Source organism: Eutrigla gurnardus, assembly GCF_963514095.1.
Source record: "Eutrigla gurnardus genome assembly, chromosome: 15".
Lineage (NCBI taxonomy): Eukaryota > Metazoa > Chordata > Actinopteri > Perciformes > Triglidae > Eutrigla > Eutrigla gurnardus.
In genome coordinates this window covers 23,475,693-23,489,778 of record NC_139938.1, presented here as the reverse complement: position 1 = coordinate 23,489,778, position 14,086 = coordinate 23,475,693, and the positions used below count along the sequence as shown (strand labels likewise).

The 14,086-nt window shown below is 42.8% G+C and overlaps 1 protein-coding gene across 1 annotated transcript in view; it reads right to left on the bottom strand.

The window, feature by feature from the left end:
* Positions 1-9,436, bottom strand: part of ephb4a (eph receptor B4a) — a 31,453-nt gene extending 22,017 nt beyond the window's left edge. The window contains exon 1 of the mRNA XM_084028406.1: positions 8,624-9,436. Coding sequence (XP_083884532.1) covers positions 8,624-8,702 — 79 coding nt within the window. The 5' untranslated portion in view covers positions 8,703-9,436. The remainder of the gene's footprint in view (positions 1-8,623) is intronic.
* Between the last annotated feature and the right edge of the window lie 4,650 nt (positions 9,437-14,086).

Here is a 14,086-nt window from a genome sequence, read left to right as displayed (position 1 = left end):
GTGAATTCACCTCCTGCTACTACCAATTATGGGCACCGCTCTCTGAACCCCTCTTCAAAAATAACTCGACTCTGTGAAAAGCTGGAAGCCTTCTTGAGAACATTGTTGCAGGCTACACCAACTCCCCGGTGGATTCCTGATACAGAATCCTACAAGAGAAGGAATGACTTACACAGGCAAAGTTAAAAAGACTTTTTGATCAACTCAAGGGTATTTCTGGGAGGGTACGCTGCACTTTTTAAGACCTCTGCTTTTCCACAAGCCCTAACCCTAACCCTTTAAAAAAAGAATACTATATCAGGTAAAAAGAGACTCGAGATGATGCAGACCAATCCAAAGCTTTTCCATTTACTACGATGCATGAAAAAAGAAAAGCACAAAATCCTCACATATGAGGGTCTGGGACTGGAAGATTTTTGGCGTTTGGCTCAGAAAATGATTGGAATGATTATTCTATAGTCAAGACCGTTTCCGAGTAATTGTTGCAGATCTATCCACGACAATCCGTCCCATCCGAACCATCTCCCATATTTTTCATTCTTCTCCTATTGTTTGCTCATTGTTTGTTTAATTTTCTCCCACGTCATCCAATATTTCTTCAACCTTAAATTCCCTCTTTCAGACGACAAGTCTAAACTATATCAACTGAATGCCTAAAAACGCAAAACTACAGACATCCCCACCAATATTCAACACGTTATTGTATTTCTGTATCCTGTTTAATTTCCTACACTGAATCCCACCTGCCGCAGTAGAAAGGAGGAGGAATGCTCCTCGAAATGTAGGTCACACATGTATTGATTCGTGTGGCAGACACATTTATATTCATCCTCAAGTAACTCTGCTGGAAAACGTGGAAAAAAAGACGAGGCTTGACTTGTTTTTGTGAGCCTGTCCCACCTTTTAATCTTTGCAACTCATGCTGTAACTTCCTCTGAGCTTGAAAGATGTGTGCTGTTTCTTTTCAGGGACCTTGATTCTACAAGATTGAAAGCCATGTGCCTCAGTAGACAGATGTTATGTGCACAACACATTTTAGCACTTAAGTCTTCTAAAAAGACGATTTCTGTGATGGCGGTCTTTCTAGGCATGCTTGTTTTGATAAAAGGCTTTACATTGTTAGATGTTGTCAAAGGCTAAAGTCTTTGGTACCGCAGAGTAGGAGAGAAAATTAGCTAAACCGAGACTCAAAGCCGCACTCATCCACTTAGAAAAAGATGTTGCACTCCTTCAGTAATATAATTTAAAGATCATCTGTCATCCTGAAAAGAAAAGAAAATAGTACTAAGATGGAAAGCTGCCAGTATGTTTTACCACAGCACCAAGACCCTCACGAACCAAATCCAGCCTTATTCTACTGCAATACAGGCTGTTTATAAGACGTGGATGTAGTCACTGTGACATCACTGGTTTGTGGACTGCCGTCGTTGAGCCCTGAGCTTGGTGTTTGGGGTTAAAGTAAAGGTTATATGCTGAGCTGTGGCATCGTACCTGTAGCGCCATTAGAAAAGATGCCTGTTTACAAAGACTTTCTCCATCCTTCAAGAGGATATTCATGGCCTTGTCTTCTCCCGTGGTGTTGGAGGCCCGAGGTCAGGCTCAGTCACAGACAGGCACCCCTGCAGGGCGGACCCCTTGGAGACGAGCAGCACTACCTTCTGGAATGATCTACCTCAGCAGCAGGAGATTCTGGCATCTCTGTGTTTGCTGTGTCTTCCAATAATTGGACCATATAAATGAATTATTAGCATGTGTCTTGTGTCAGTCATGAAGAGGAAAGGCTGGGATCCATTCCAAAATGTTGTGACGTGGTGTTCACATACGGAGCTGGAATTACACATTATCCTATAGAGTTGCAACAGCAAAATAAACTGAAATGTGTTAGTGAACAAAAGGATGGAATTGTGAACTTTTCTAAACTAATGCATGGCAGGTGGTGACGGTCTGGTTTCCTATCTGGCTTAATGAAAAACCCACATAGCTCTATCTACCGCTGTGATGCATCCGCCGAACAACGAGGTCCAAAAATGTCTACTGCTGTACTTACAGCAGAGTTGTGTTATCAAAGCCTTTACTAAAGCAGAATCTACAATTCATTTTGGGAGGAAAAAATAAATCTTGCAGAAGAAAGCACACACGCACACACACACACACACACACAGCTTTCAGTGACTAATCTGCAGTGGGAGGTGGACAGCTTGAAGCTAACATTGCAGACACCAGCTAAATAAACCATCTAAGGATTGACACATCTAAGTAGAGATACAAGAAAACAGACTCGCTGCGAGAATTTTCTCTTGTATTTCGACACATTACGCTTTTTCATATTCAAACATCAACAGACACACTGAGCTAATTTCTCCTCCTTCAGTCCATGCATTCCTCCTCAGCAAAGCCTGAGGACTGGCTGTTTGTGTGGCGGTGACCGATATATCTCAAATAAAGATGGATTCATCTCTTAGGCTGTGAAGCCATTTGTTATAGTACAAAGGGAATAATGTTCCTTCATCAGCCAACCACGCCGCGTTTTTCAGCAAGGGGTGATTTCAGTAGTTTGAATTTCAAATCCACTTTCGCCCAATCTCTGAAAAATGAACAGAGTTTAATATTACAATGACTTCTTCTTCAAACGATTGGATAGAGTTGAGCGGAGAAAGCAATCAGTTATCACTGAAGCAATGGGGATATGTAGGAACATGAGGGAAAGAACATTTTGTGTGCAGTGCTCCTTAAAACGAAGTACCAGGCCATCAAAAAAAGGTGTTTAACGCTTATTTATTTCAACTGACCCACTCCTGTTTGGAGCATGACTCCCTCTTAAAGCTCTTAGCTGTGTGCAGGCTGTAGGAGGGCAGCTAGCCCACAGTAATGGCTCTGTTATGCCGTGTGCGGTTCAGTGCGGTAAATGGAAGCAGGCCCTGGGAGACGTGCTGAAGCCCGTGTACATGCATGAAGGTGGAGGCAGAAAAAAAAATACACGTGGGTCTCTAGGTTGATGTCGAACCAAGTCAATTGCATTTTAACTTAAAGTGGATATATCAAACACGAGATGTAGGTCAACCTATGACGCAGGGAGAAAAATATCCCAGACTCAAATTGAATGAAGCCTACTGATGGTGCATTGGTACAAGCTGAGACATTCTCCCATCAAGGTTGCTTTTTTTAATCAATTCTTGCACATCCAGCCTCAGACATCTCACAAAAACACCACAAGGCACAGGACAACAACGGCACGTAGAAAACACTTCACAAAAGGTATTTTGCTACACAATGCTCGGCGTGCCTCAAACAGCTGTGATTAGTGTGCATGCTAAATGAGAAAGATGGACCTGAGATAAATAGCTCATTCTCAGTTGTTGTCTCCTAATTAAAAGCCCCTTTTAATCTCCTTGTCATAATCACATATTCATCCCCATCGCATACATCTCACATATCTGGCCCTAGGTGTGTGTTACGGAATGCAAATAGGCAACAGACATACGTTGCAAATTACGCAGTGTGACGAGGTGCAAATACTTGCATCCTCCTTGCCCTCTCTGCACTTGCTCTTTCTATTTCGTTGACTCACGCCGGTCTCTCCATCTCCCCTTGACTCACTTCAAAGAGGAGCCCCATCCCTCTAAAAGTGCCATTCTCCTTGGTGCTTATGGCTGATAGGCTGTGGCCTCATTCCCTCGCTGCTGCAGCCTGTCCCCATTGTGTCCCACTCTCAGAGAGTAGCATGTGGGTGGAGGACAGACCGGCTCTCCAAAGTGAATGCCTGACATGGATGTATGGGCTGGGGGATGTATCCTCTCACCGAGCTAAAATATCATCCACCTGCAATTGCAGGCTGCCATATGCATCCTTCACAGCGAGAGGGGAAAGGGTGAGGGAGAAAGACACGGACTGAGAGTACTTCTGGCACTCGGATGGCTGTTTAACTCTTGAGGAAGCTAATCATCGGATTGAGGTACTGAGGATGATGGGCTACAGGCTTTCAGGGGGGGGGGGGGGGGTGCTTTAAATGCAAATCCCTTTCTTATAAAAATCGGTTCCGTTTAAAAGGATTTCTGGAAAACCATCCACATTTCCACGGCAGGGGAGACAGTCAGCAAGAGAAAACAGCATAGCACCAGTCAAACATCAAGGAGACAGAGGACGTGGAAGGAGTAGCAAAAGAAAAGGCTACATGTCTGTGAAAGAAGGGATTGAGGCTCAAGTAATGCCTCTTTGATAAAAAAAACATTGGAGCTTCAGACTGAGCAGTATTATGCTATTAATCATGCAAGTTATATCACAGAGGAGTTAGAAGGGGAAAGCATAAACAGAAGACAGTCTGTGTCGAAAATATGAGACAATTTTAGATTTGAGAGGGTTGTTGTCAATCTTTCCTTCCACTGAAAAGCAGTCTATCAGCGGATTACATAAATGTGAGCACTGAATGATTTAAATGTAAAGACACCTGTTGTCTTACTGAATACAAGCAACTGGTGAGTGTTTGTTAAAGAACAGATACAGATTGGCTTCCAGTCAACAGCGCTGCACAAAATCCTCACCGTGCCTGTGCTTGTGGGGAAATTAGAGCGTCTTTGTCAACCCACTCCCATTAGAGCATGGCCATATATCTTCTTTTTACCTCATCAAATATGCATGGAGATATTATTTTTAATTCACACTATGTTTTAAATCATGCAACCCTAATGGAAATGTGAATTTATTACTCAGTTGTCTCATTACTCCCACTTGGCCCCTGGTGCATCTACTAGTAGCCGTGTGAGCTCAGCGTTCACAATGGAAGGCAGCACGTGTCTTTGCAAGTGGAGAACAAAAGATGTCGATGTCAACTCTCTAGTGGAGGCCGGGTTGCTTTGGTTTGGGAGAGTGTGATAAGGAACAAACCGCCGCCATGCGTCGTTTTGTTGTTGCAAGAGACAGCATGACACTTAACCCCTCTTTCCATCAGCGGAGGCTAAAAAGTGCTGTTGGTGTTTTGTTTTTTAACCCAAAAACAAGTCACACCGGCAGCTGCACTCTCGTGTTGCATTATGTGAAAAGATGATTTGAAAAGGGAAGAAGGTAACAGCTGCGGTAACGAGAAGAAAAACGGTAAAAGAAGGATGTACAGCACTATAAACAACTATAAGCACTTAGTACAAGCCTCCTAGTCAAAAATAATCAATTTTGCTAAAGAGTAAACCTTTACATGACAACAAATGTTCAGCAGCCAATCACACGTCAGCTTCAGAATCATGGATGTATCTCCACAGCAACTCATCTCCAGTCAGGTTGCATGAACACATGTAATAAGAGCCTTGTAATGGTGCATTTCACCTGAGGTTTTGCACATTTGAAATTTGGACATTTAAAACCTGAGTGGAAATGTGGGAATTCTTTCTTCTTAAAGTGTAAATATCGCAAAAAGGGTTATACACTTGAGTTGAATAAAATAAATGTAACAAAAAGTGCAATTCAAACAGACGAGCAGGCAAGCAGGAAAACATCAGCTGTGTGTGGAGCAATAGGGAGGCTGTATCCCTCCTCAAATTTAAGTATGAAAGCAACATTAAAATAACATTTCCATCACAATATCCACTCCCTTTTTGTTCGAGTTTGACTGGCTTTTTATTCCGTCATCTCGTTGCATCCTCCTCTTCTGAAATGATTTAAGGCACTCAACTTGAGGCGTGCACGTTTAAATGATCATATAGGTAATCCAACAGCACTGGCTCTCTCAAAAATGTCTATTCAAACATTTGGAATGGGTGGAAAGTGGTCTTTCTAAGTTTAGATGACTGCCGACAAGTTTGCACAACTTTCTAAAAATTATGTTAATATAATCTTGCTGTGGACCAGAGCAGGTGGGAAAGACTGCAGTGTTTCTGTCACTGGCTGCATCTCTACTGGTAAGAGAGAGAAACTGTATGTGCAAGGAATAACGAGGGGCAGGGAGAGAAACAAAATGGGTACTTTACAGGTTGAGCGTGCGTGTGGGAGGATAAGGAACAGTTATAGCTTACATCTATAATGTCAAATCATTTTGAAAATTGCATCTGGGCTTCATTAGTGAGAATTATTAATCCTGCATAACAGGCTTTTGCCTTTAAATGTAAGGCGTGTACTTTTTTGTACATGATACATTAATTCCCATGGGTAGGAAGAGAATCGTTTTATTTCTGTGTGTGTGTGTGTGTGTGTGTGTGTGTGTGTGTGTGTGTGTGTGTGTAAGTGTGTGCATCCTCATTACAAATTCTCACCAAAAGCCTGTTATTAATTTCCAGCCAAAACAATTATCGGATCAAGGGGTCTGTGTTTTAATCTTCGTGAAGAGAGGTCCATGCGCTGAACGAGCAAGTGGTGTGTGTAAGTGAGTCATTTATCCTTTGGTTGGAAAAGGAGGAGAGATTTGGCAGCGTGAGCTTCATCTACCCTCCCATCAGTTCATTACAGAATTCCCTACTAGATAGCGAACAAGGGGGAGGATGATCCAGAGTGTGCTGGCAGAGGAGTGGACCATTACCCAAGACATGGAAACCAGACATCTTGTTCACACTCGGTAAGACACAGATGTTCTGGAGTCAATCGGTAAAGGCACTACAACCCGCCCTCCACATCCAGCCTGCGCTGCACCTGTTTGGAACCCACATCAACGTCAGCGAGGGTGTAAAATATAGCCAAGTCTGCTGAGAATGTTCTTGATTTTCTAAAGAAGGCGACATGCTTGATAATTATGTCAAACCCACTTAGCATCCCTTCCCATGTTGTCAGAGGACCAAATACTGAAGAATTGAGTCATAGAGGTGGGGCTCCAGCTGTGGACCTTTGCAACCGCCGCTGAGGAAGAAGCTACTGTTCCTCTAATGACCCCGATCCCTCGCTCCCACGAACCGCTGAGTAAATGTTAAATGTCTGGGGAAATCCCAAACTTCTCTCCTGAAAGACAAAGTCAACAACTTGCTTTTCCCGCAAGAATTCCAGACTCTCAGTAGCTGCGGTACCTTTACATCTTCTTTTGATGTGTGTGTGTGTGTGCAAGCTTCCAAATACCAGAAGACCAAGAGTAAGCTGCATCCATGTGTTTGTACAGTCTGTAGTAGAAGCAATACTGTCTAAGTCTACCCCCTTTCATGAAAGGGCATTCAGTGCCAGCGGATACGCGACCTCCAGACTCAGACCAGAAGCCGTTGACAGATCTTGTTCCTGCCACAGAGTATGTGAAGTCATGCACGTCCACGATGTTCCTGTTTACAGCAACTACTGGTTGGAATGAACACACTTGGGGGGAAAAGTTTCATTGTTAAAGAGCCCATTGTTTTCATGGCAAATTAATTATTTTTTTTTGTCACAAAACACCCAGTAAAGGTTGGGAAGGTTTGGGACAGGTGTGTCCATATTTTGTATTAATTATAAGCTTTCTTCACATTGTGATGCTAACTCGTAAAAATGAGAAAAACATGCTAGTTATACCACAATGTCAACCTTAGCAGCTGTAAGCTTGACACGGTATCAAGCAGAAATAGCATGATGGAGAATAAGTAGTAGTCTTCACAGGAGCACAGCAGCATGCAGCCTACACAGCAGTAAGGTACTTTTAAAAACCCTGCGGCCCAGCAGCTCTTAAAGAAACCCAGTTTTGATCCTTTGATCCTCAGTGAAACACAGGCCTATTATTTCCAAACACCCGTTTCTATCAAAGGTTTACAAAGAAGTTGTCTCTGCAGCATTCTTAAACGACTTAAATCAGTTTTCACTTCACTCCACGGTGCTGAAATGTCCCCAATAACATCACAAAAAGAAAGAGACATGGCAGGAGATTAAAAATAAATGGACACCCAGGCCTCCTAGTGGATTCTGATTTGTCAATGCGGCTCACCGAGGCTCAGTCTTCCACCCCTGCATTAAGCCAATTATCCAGACACTGGCCCTGTTGTTATGTTGATGATGCCGAGCTATACTCGCCCGGACAAAACCAGAGAATGTGAAAGCATCATTTTCTCTCAAATGATGACAGTTGATGTCTTATTTGGGGGGGATCACAAAGCCCGTGTGGACCTGTTAATGTTGGTGCCAGAAACTAATGTAAGTGACAATCATACACATGTGATGCAAAGATGTATTTCCTCTCAAGCTAAATGATGTGTCACCTAGATCTACATCAACCCACAGAAAATCAGCCCTGCATTAGTCTCAGAGCACTGATTTAAAGTGAGCGGTTTTAAGGGTCCCTAGGGTGCAGCCTGGGGACCTTTTGATGACCCTAAAGAAAAACTCTAGTGACTGTGGACTCTTCCTGAAAATCCCAGGAGAGGGAACCAATAATTGTGTTATTTATTTGGCAATTGTGTAATAAACTATCAAAATAAGATGAATACCCCACTGCTATAAGTATTATATGAACACATTGTGATTATTGCCTGTAACATAGAGTACCTTTAATCAGTGAGGCTGCAGCCACATCCTGCCTTGATATGATTATTCCCCTGAGATGTAGCTAATGTTCTTGGCTATCTTTGCATAGAATGCTCTTAAGACGTCTCGTGGTTTCCCTGGTCCCCCCTCTGGGTGAGGAGCAGGATGTAATACTATAGACATAAGGACATCTCACTCAGCCATGCAACCACAAAATAACAGACTCCAGACTCACCTTCCTCCGCAGAAGCCAGAAGAGCCCAGTCCAGGAAGATGGAGCCCAGAAGCACAATGCTCCTGTATGTCAGCTCCATGGTGTTGAAGCTGAACGGTGCAGAGCAATGGACCTGCTGCTCTGGGTCGCTCTCTTTCGCCTTGAATTAAAGATCAAGTGGCACTGACGGCTCGGCTGTGCACTCGCTGACCGCAAACCAGTCCGCATTTAAAGTGGACTCTGGTTCAGAGACTCACACGGTGGTCAAAACACTGCAGCACAAAAATGAATAATAAAAAGGAAAAAGACACTTTGACTGAAGTGGATAAAGAGCACGTTGAAGTGGTCGGACACGGCTCCGGACGCTGGAAACTTCTCCGAATCGTCCAACTTTTTGTTTGGCGGTGAACGAACGTGTCGTAAACAGCTGGTCTCCCGGCTCGGTCCTCCGGCAGCACGGTCCGAGACTTGTTGTATCCTCGGGGCTTTAAAACAGCTCTTTGTGCTCCACACGACTTCTCCCCAAATTCTGCCCCCAGCTCGATGGCCGAGCAGGCTGGATCCGCAAACAGAGCAACCTCACTGCATGTGTTAGTTGCGCTGATAATCCTCATTATCGGCCGACTCGTACATCGTCATGTTTCAGCCAACAATCCACCAAAGTGTGTGTTGTCCCCCTTAAAGCACTATTTGTCTGCGGGTGGGGAGAAAAGCCCTCGGAAGGTGGTGGGGATGTCTAGTCTAGCCTGGCCTGGATTAACAGGCAACACAAACGGACTGAAGCTGGAGGACAATGTCTACTTTTTCTCCCCGGGAAGTCAGCAGAGCGGACGGACGGACGGACGGCGGCTAATAAAAGTTGTAGCTCGCAGGGATGACTACTGTACGCCGGTCACAGTGGACTTCAGCACCGCGTCAAACCCGGAGTCGAATGGCAGCAGCAAGCTCCGCCTACAGGCTGTCGTTTCCATAGCAGCAGAGTCAAGGGCACGTGATAAGATGCAAGGTTTCCGGAGGGATCTTTCAAAATAAAATCCGTATTGAGAAACATCTGGATGGTAATGAATATCCTAAATTAAGCATTACAGATTTGATTATGGTTATTTCGTTGGCGAACGTTTAGGCTATACACACAGGTCTGACAGGGGAACTACTAGTATAGTTGCCACAGTTTGCAAAAAACATCCAACTCCAACACATAGAAATAGAAGCACAGTACAGAAACATGTCTGTAGATTTATCAGATCCCTTAATAATGTCATACATTAGCCTATATGCATGACAAAAAGCAATACAACTCTTACTTAGAGTTATATACACCATCCATTCTGTAACTACACCTTACTTGACACCATACAAACATTTCCAATGCAACCACACTTATTGGAACAATATACTATCTTCCAACAATAGCCATCTTGGCCCATATGTCTCCGTGTGTGTAGACTGATGGAGTTGAGTTAGCATTATTCATTCATCCACATAAACCCATTCATATGACTTCAAGGTGGCCTTCCATGCAAGCTCCGCTGTGTCACACCTACTTCTGAAATTCTTCGTGCTATGTACTTCTGTATAGCACTGTAAGTCACGTATCCAGTAACCTGTTCTCTCATAGAATGAGCAAGGTGTCTCTACATTGAGGTCAGCTTATTCCCCCGTTTGGTACATTTTCACTTTATTGTGGCAGCCCTCTGTATTCCTCTCACTGTTTCAAATCCACATGGTGTCCCTCACAAATGGGAGTTTCTTGTTTCTAAGTTAGTTGTAAGCTTTTATTTTGACAACGGATTGGCACTACTTTCTGAGTATTTTTGAGTGTCTTGACTGCTCCAAAACAACAATTAAGCTCCTAGTATCCACAAGCAGCCTAGTGGTATGCTGTAAACTGTCCTCTAGATGAAATCTGAAGGTAGTGGTGGTACCTAGACAGTCCTTGAGTCCAATTAACCATATTGATTCTAGCCTGAACTTGGCCCGAGCGAAGCCCAGCTGGAGGGAAAGCAATCAGATTGAGAACTCATTCCTGGTGCCAAAAATCAAGGAGCATCTTTAGTGAAATGCGTTCGCTGCAACATGTTAGGACTCTCCATTTAGGGCAACTCGTAGCCACAGAGCAGCACCGGTGAAGAGTGTGATACAGGACTTCAAGGACACCTCTGCAGGCCTGATAACTTTTGACACTGGGGATTTGAACACGTTGCATGGTCTCCAGTCGGGGTCAAATAAGCTGAAGTCTGCGAAATGCAGATAGACCAACTTAGTAGGAAACCTGCCTGTTTTCTTGCAGTCTAATGAAAATAGGCCTAAACTTAAATTTAGCATAATCAGCTCCGTTAGAATTAGAAATGAGCTACCACGCAGCTATTTGTGCCACCTCACTGACCATCTTTTAAAAAGTGTATGTTTAATGACATCTCTCTTTTCAATGTGCATGTTTTCAGAACACAGCATATTTTAATGACAGCCATAACATTACAGATTTATTACTAGTGTTGCAGCATAGCCTATTTTCTTATTTAATTCATGGGAGTTTTCCTCAAGGGGAACTCAATGGAATCAGTTTTTTGAAGACGGTCTGGTTGAGACAGCGGCATAAATGAGAGAAAATGCTAATTTAACTGTAAATTACAAAATGTAAATAAGACATTTGCAATTCAAGCTCTCTAACAAGGCCAGACCGATGTTTAATTTTGGCAAGGCCAGTATGTTTTTGGAGTAGACTTGTTTTGATACGTTATTTTCTAAGGGTTGTATTGGATGAAACACGTTCATTTTATCCATCCCATTCACATCAAAAGCTTACCAATGGTGTAATGCTGCATCTCCCAAAAGCTTACAAAAGCTTCTATATGACACATGAGAATGATTCTTGCATAATCAGCTGTACAGCAAATTCTAAATTCTAAGGAATTAATTAAATAAAAAAAAAGAGGTCTGAGATTCATCCTGACTCTGTAACAAAGCCTGTTGCTCACTTCTGGGGAAAAAAACAACTGCCTTTTCCTTTCTGTCCCTTTGTTAATATGTTTGTTTTATATAAATGGATAGAACCTCAAAGCAGCAAGCATAAGGATGACGCTTAGGGGTATTCCAGTCACCAAAGCTGTCACATTTGCTGTATGCAGTGCATGAAATTCTTCCGCTTTCACTTCCACTGGCAAGCTGCGGTGGGAGCTTCAGTGGGAAATAATTGTGAAACAAACAAGGCAGAAATGTCCCTGGGTGGTTACATTTTTGTTCTTCACACTTAGTCTATGATTTATAGAACCTCTTGAGTGTGAGACAGAAAAGGTTTGCAATCTGATTGACCCAAGACGGAAGAAAACGAGGCTATTTGTCAGCTTTTGTGCACAAAATACTAATTTCTTTGTTGTTGCAGAGGCTGAATGTCACTTGACAGCTGACGTAAGTTTTCACTTATCCAGTTAAATATCTCACAGTCTAGAATGACTGATACCACAGTTCAATCTCGCTGGTTTTTGGTTCCCCCGACTTTTCCTCTAGCGCCACCATGTGGTTGACATCTACTTGTTGTATTGCACTACATGTTTTTCGTCATTCATGCACCCCAAACACAGCGCCACCATCAGGTCAAAATCTGGTTGGTTATGGTTTGTGACAAAAACAAAAATATTCCCACAAACCTAAGTTTTTCTTTATGGGTTGAGCTAATTAGCAAATGTTAGCATGCTAACACATGAAAATAAGCATACCAGCTAAACATTAGCATGTTATGAAATGTCATTGATGTTAGCGTTTAGCTCAAAGCAACTGTAGCATACACACGTTTTGACATGTGGATAGAATGAGCCAGGGATTGAACCTCCAATGATCCTGCAAAGAATGACCTGACCCCCTCTGGCTGAGCTAAAGCCATGCATGGTTGCATCCGTGTTTGTCTCTGTATTCTTTCCACATCACATAGAACGGTGGCTCTTTCAAAGTAGCAACACAATGAGATGTGAACTGAATGCTTTTATGTTGGCCCTCGACAACTTATATGTCATAACAGCACGATGCATGCATAAGCAGCTAAAAACTATTTGACAGTGCCGCTTTGCACGCCATGGAACAGCTTGTTATCACACATGTTAATGAAGGAGCTCCTACCTTGACTCCTAACAGAGTCAGATAGGCACTATACAGAGACAGAACTGCACCATTTAAAAATTAAAAAAGATGGCATATGCCTATACTCATTTTGCTTCTACAAAATGAAAGTTTGGATTTGGCCTATAGGTGACATTATAAGCCTTCATGGGCTAAACTCTGCCCTTGCAGATGCAGCTTATAAAATGAGACCGTGGGTTGTGTTTTAAAATCGCTGTCATTGGTGAAACATCACTGTGCAAAAAAAACTAAACAAATATCTGTCAATTTCCATTAATTTCAAGGTAGTTGAATATTAAATGCAGAAGGTAATATTCATTTGAAACAAACATGACATGTTTTAATTAGTGGAACGGGCAGTTCAACAGATGGGAATTTTTCAACAGATGTAAAAATGCCAAAACACTCCTCACAATCCATTCCATTCTCACATTATTTCAGCACAGAAATTATCTTCTGCAGGTTTGGACACAGTGTGGGATTTTCCTCTTTTTTGCCAAATTATCATAATATGCCTTTGAGAGTCAGGAAAAGGCAGAAGAACACATTAGGTTTAATCCAACATCTGTCTGAGAGCTGTGACACAAAACCCGCAGGAGTCAGTATTATCTTAAACTTGAGGGAGCTCTTTTCAAACAGCATGAAGCAGCGTGTTGATGGAGAACTCTGCACTACACCCTGAGCACACCGATCTGAGGAAAGAATCATCTGATCTCCACACCGTCGGTGTGATACGTGAATGAAAAGCGCTGGAGTGACATCATCTGGAGCACAAGACATAAACAAAAGAGTTGAGCTGGAGTTGTCCTAAACAAACACGTTTGACGGGTGCCAGCTGAGACCTCACGGGTGGAGGAGCAAAAGAGAAAAAAGACAAAGTAGAGTCGAAGACAAAGCAAGCTGAAATGAATAATAAAATATGAACATGGAAAAGGATCTGTGTTTGATCTCCTCCACGCTGTCGCTGTCATGTTGTAATGAAGGTAACAAATGCTGCTGACAACCTCACGTGTATAGCAAAGTGTTTGGAAGACAGATTGAAATGTTTCTTTGTGTGAAGTTTGTGACTAACGGTTCTTGAAACTCCTTTATAGGAACACGCCTGCTGTATAATCATCCTGGACCTAATAGGATTACCTGACCAAAGAATTCCATGAGAGCTGAAGACGACAAGCACTCCCATCTGGAACTTGAAACGGGGACATTTTTATAAATGTGATGAATTGACATAATGTGCACCTCTTTACTGAAAGCTTGCCTGTGCACTCACACACACACACACACACACACACACACACACACACACACACACACACACACACACACATATATATCTATCCAGAAGACCTCAGCACTTATTGTGATAAACTT